This window comes from Hordeum vulgare, chromosome 2H, assembly GCF_904849725.1.
Source record: "Hordeum vulgare subsp. vulgare chromosome 2H, MorexV3_pseudomolecules_assembly, whole genome shotgun sequence".
Taxonomy (NCBI): domain Eukaryota; kingdom Viridiplantae; phylum Streptophyta; class Magnoliopsida; order Poales; family Poaceae; genus Hordeum; species Hordeum vulgare.
Window position 1 is genome coordinate 621,877,382 of NC_058519.1, and position 5,250 is coordinate 621,882,631.

General features: G+C 48.8%; 1 protein-coding gene across 1 annotated transcript; it reads right to left on the reverse strand.

Moving 5' to 3' along the window:
• Positions 1 to 2,488: 2,488 nt before the first annotated feature.
• LOC123428796 (L-type lectin-domain containing receptor kinase IX.1-like) lies at positions 2,489 to 4,984 on the reverse strand. The gene is made up of 4 exons (XM_045112938.1): positions 4,718 to 4,984; positions 4,194 to 4,610; positions 3,490 to 4,028; positions 2,489 to 3,149 (listed from the first exon to the last, which is right to left on the reverse strand). Exons 1-4 carry the CDS (start codon positions 4,982 to 4,984, stop codon positions 2,489 to 2,491), a joined length of 1,884 nt encoding a protein of 627 aa, XP_044968873.1.
• Positions 4,985 to 5,250: the final 266 nt, after the last annotated feature.

Below are 5,250 nucleotides of genomic sequence, written 5' to 3' on the forward strand. Positions count from 1 at the left end.
AAAGTTGTTGTCGGACATAGCAAAAACCTACGACGGTTGTAGCAAAAATTCGTCGTCGCCGTCGCGGGCAGAGCTCAGCCTTGATGGATGTAGCAAAACATGATGCCGGTTGTAGCATCTTTGCAAGCTGGTTGTAGCAATTTTGGTACATGGTTGTAGCATCTTTGCAAGCTGGTTGTAGCAATTTTGGTACATGGTTGTAGCATCTTTGCAAGCTGGTTCTAGCAAAAATTCATCTCGCCGCTGAGCCACCGCACCTCGTCGTGCTGCTCATTTCAGCTCATCATGTCGCTGGTTGTAGCAAAAATCACGATGCCATGTGAGTTGAAGCAAAATGTGATACAGGTGGTAGGAGAATGCGATGTCGGTTGTAACAAATTTTATTGACGGTTGAAGCATGTAGCAAATTGCGTCGTCGGCAATGGATGCGGCTCCGATCATGGATGCAACTGTTGGAAATATGTCCTAAAGGCAATAATAAATCCTGATGCTTGTATTATTTCTGAATTTATTGGTGAGTTTTGCTGAGACAGTCGCCATAAAGACTGATCGAATCGATCGTTAGCTATCCAATTCATTACGGTTCAAATCCTGATGCTTGTATTATTTCTGAATTTATTTCAGTATTTTTGGTAATGCCCATTCAGTGGAAAGAGACCTTTCCCTCGACAACGAGGCGCTACGGTGACTTCGTAGATCTTAAGATCATATGCCGGTTCATTCTCTCGAAGGTGTTCATAAAATTAGAATATACGTACTTGTTTATAGAAATAAGTGTATGCGCGTATATATAAGTGTTTGCGTTGTTAAGGAAAAAAAAAATCAATAGCTAGCTTCGCTCGCGTATTGGCCGAAGGCCACGTACGGCTGCTCGTACAACAATCCATCCAGGTGCTTGCTAGCACATAGCTGTCCTTGATGATTTCAACTAGTAAGTTCAAAAACCAACAAACATAAGCATGCAACTACGTCAATACAGTTTAGTATGTAAGCTGCATCTTCTTACATAATCTATAGTCCAACTCTTCAAATAGTCTTCAAACGTGCGGGTAAGCTGCTCAGTCACTGTGTAGTCATACAAAATCGATTCAGACGAACCTCTTAGACGGGTCTTAAATGCCCGAGCTGACGGACATCTTTCATTTCTAGCCTAAATATGGGGTGGATATGGAGAGCTCGGGCACGCCCGTCTGGCCCGTACTGGACCGCATCTACCTCACATATATTCGTCCTCATCCGCTCATCGAATCAAACCCTAGCCACTTTACCCCACTCTCATCCACCACCCAAGCTCACATTGGACATGACGGGCAGCGGATCCGTGTCCTTTACCTCCAGATCCGTCAAACACGAGCTCGTCCCACGCGGCCCTGAGGAGGCAGCCGCACGACGGCAGCGCTCCGACTCACAAAGCCGAGAATCCATTGCTTCCACACAACCGTTGCTTGGATCTGGCGTTGCTGCCTCACCGGAGGCGATGTAGTCCTTCTGGCGTCCGAACGCCGTGGCGAAAGCGCAACCCCTCTGTTCGTGCGCCAAGCATGATGCTTGGCCCACCTCGAACGATGTCATGGTGCGGCGTGCTTGCCAGGCGAGGAAGCGGTCACGGGATGCGGCAGAGGCCCTCGCGGCGGCGGATGTTGGAGAGGAAGAGTCACACTCTCCGGCATCCCGTAGGGTGCAGCAGTGCGGTCGACACAACCGTGTCATGGTGAACACCGGCTCCTCCTAGGAAGGATCCGTCATCGACCTCACCTCGACTAGCACCGTTCGGGTTACGGTCTCCGACGAGGAAGAGTAGGGCATGCGAGACGGCGGAAGCTCGACTCCCGTGAGAACGGCTAGTGTCTCATGTCCTACTCTACCTCGTCGGCGACCAGACTGATACTAGGAGGGGCGCAGCCAACCGCCGAATATGGACACGACGGAGCCGGACGAGCTTCGCTTAGTATTAGGTGTATGTTGCATGTAATAGTATGGATTTGAGGTTTCTAATTTGAGATATCATGATGTAGAATGTAATATTTGAGGCGTGACCAATCAATGTCCGCGGGGCGTTTGAGGGGCCGGATTTGAGGTCTCCAGCTGTAGATGCTCATAGCCAAGCTAATGAAACCCATCGCCCAAAGACTGGTCGTAATGACAGTATCATAGATAATATCATGTATGTTAACTAGGCAATTGTGATGAGGTGACATAAAATTAAATGAAGAATAAAAGACTTGATTATCATATCATGATACCATATCATATTAAATGATATGTTAGTACTTATATGTGTCATACATGACAATAAATGAACTACTCTATGATAATAATATATAATACTATGCATTACGAACGTGTTGTCATACATTGGTATCATATACTCCCGCTTACCACAATATTTGTTATTGGGGAGAACAAATGTCATACTAGTCTAGTTCTTTTCGACAACAAATATTTAGGAACAGAGGAAGCACTACATACAATCAACCTAAAAACTAATTCAATTTATTCCGTTGCTGGGTAGACCCAAAGCACAACCCGCCAAACCTGAGTTGTCATCTGCTGAATGTAAAAATGGAAGAGAAGGGTTTGGAGGAATAACCGACACCATCCTGGTAGGGAGGTCCTGCAATGGTGCTTCGAACCTCAACACGTTGATGGCCTGCCTTATGGAAGGCCTGAGGCTCCAGTCGTGGCACGTGCACAAGAGCCCGACCACCATCACACGTTCTATTTGTTGGATGTCGAACTCCCCGTTTAGCTGCGGGTCGGCCGCGTCAAGGATCCTTCCTTGGTCATACAACTCCGTCACCCGTTGCACCAAGTGGATCACGGAGTCGTCCGGCAAAACCACAACGGGCCTACGGCCGGTGGAGATCTCGAGCAGGACTACACCAAAGCTGTAGATGTCTGACTCAATGCTCGCCCTGCCCAGGCGCATGCACTCTGGGTCCATGTACCCTGTCGTGCCAGCAAGCTCCGTTGTGTGTGTTCCTTTGCTATGCTCGACGAGCCTGGCGAGCCCGAAGTCACCGAGCTTAGCGTTGAAGGACTCATCCAACATCACGTTGCTTGGTTTGATGTCTCTATGCAGAACACACTGCTCCCATTCTTGGTGAAGGTATAGAAGTGCATTGCCAATCCCAAGCACAATATCATGCCTGCAATAAAAACAATTATTGCACAAATGCACAATGAGGTGTGCTTCGTTAGACCCTCCCTTTCCCTCACAAAACGTAACGTAGAAAATGAAACGTATACCCACCTCGTATATATAATACGAAGTGGATATACATTGTATACGTACGACGACCTGTAGTGTATAATACAAGATGAATATACGTTTACTCTTGAACGTTTTGTGGAGTGGGAGGGGGAAGGGGTCTACCGAAGCAAAAGTGATGCATAATATCAATTTTTTTTACTGTTTGGAAGTATTGCAAATCTGGCAATATATGGAAGTGCGCTTAGAAATGGAGTGGATAATCCATGGACACTTACCTCGTGGGCCATGACAACTTCTTGTTTGCGTTGTAAAGATGCGTGTCAAGGCTACCATTGGGCATTAGCTCATAGACCAGGAGAAGCTCACCGCCGTCATGACACCAGCCGATGAGTTGGACAAGGTTACGGTGCCGGAGACGGCTTATGATCCTCACCTCCGAGAAATACTCCTTCCTCCCCTGCTTTGAACTTTTGGACACTCTTTTTATTGCTACATCAAGGCTTAAGGTCTTGATGCGCCCTCTGTATACCGAACCGAAACCTCCTTCGCCCAGCTTTCTGATGTCTGCAAATTTGCCGGTGGCAATTGCCAGCTCCCTGTAGCTAAATCGCCTGGGCCTGCTCCCTTTCTTGAACTCCTCTTTCATTTCCTTATCGCCGAACAAGTCTTGTTGCTTCAGCTCGTCGGTTCTTCCATTCAGGCAGCACCAACAAAGGCACGCCGATATGGCCAGCCAGAAGATGAAACCGAGAGCGGCGGTGACGGAGATTATTAGCCTCCTGTCATCGCGCATTGGGCTCAGGTCGGGCTCAGGCTCAGCTGATCGATGCATGAATACACAGACACACACGTCGGAATTTAAAAAAAAAAATCAAAAAATCAGACGCATGCATTATCAGTTTTACGATGCATGCATGCATGCATGCAAGGGGGGTGGAGAGCGAGATAGTACTTTACATGCGATTGTAGGAGAAGAAGCTTGGCTGATTTCGAGCGGTCCGGGGCCGTATGCAATGAAGCAACTGTACGACCTGGCATTACCACCTGCGCTGTTAGTGAGGTTTGTCGTTAGATCCCTAAGCTGAGTGTGCAGACAATGGGTGCAGTCATTTGGTGCCAAGTCCATGGAGCATTGCGTCAGCCCGTACATCACCTGCGAGTTGCCACGCGAATCCGTATACGGCAGGCTGCGGTTCCCGAACCTCAGCGGCGAGCGAGAGGCGTCAGCGATGAGGCCGCTCATGAGCCTCCACCGCGTCTCGTTCACGCGAACCATGTCTGTGTTATTGACGTAGTCCGAGCCAGAACCGTCGATATAAACAGAAGCTGCTTCGGCCGCCGCGGACTCGTTTGAGTATCGTAACACGCACGCCTGGTAGGGTACATGAACCTTCCCCTCCATGTGCACGGGCACCGTAAGTTGTAATGCTCGAATACTACCGACAAACACTCGTTGCATATATCCCGGTCATAGTTGACGTAGCACATGACGTGGCCGAATACCTGGTCCGGCGGAACACCGTAGGTTACGCTGAGGGAGCTGGTACCGTTGCCGAGGGCACTACTAGTGCTGCAGAGATCGTGGACGAGCGAGCCAGCATTTGTCACAAGCGTCTCTACGCTGATGAGTCTGGTGTCGTTGGGCGCATGTAGGCAGTAATTATCAAGGGGGGTGATCCATTGCATGTCGTCTGCAACATTTGCGCCGGCGCGCGAGACGATGGCCGTGAGGAATAGGTTTAGGAGGAGGAGGAGGCGCTGGCTTGCCATGCATGGGAATTAATGGAACCGTACGTGTTGCATTAGTTGGCACACGAAGAGAATTATATACGGATCGATCGGAGGCACAGCTCACAGCAACGCCAAATCAAGAAAACAACGCCCCTGCCTCTCTTGCTTCAACGTGAAAAACAATGATCAACAATCACAAGGCACAATGCGGTGGTGTTCCCAATAGATATCCAGTTGCCTACAAAAGTAATAATCATACATCGACGTGAAGACAATGAGGCATCAACGGAGGAATTGATGGGTTC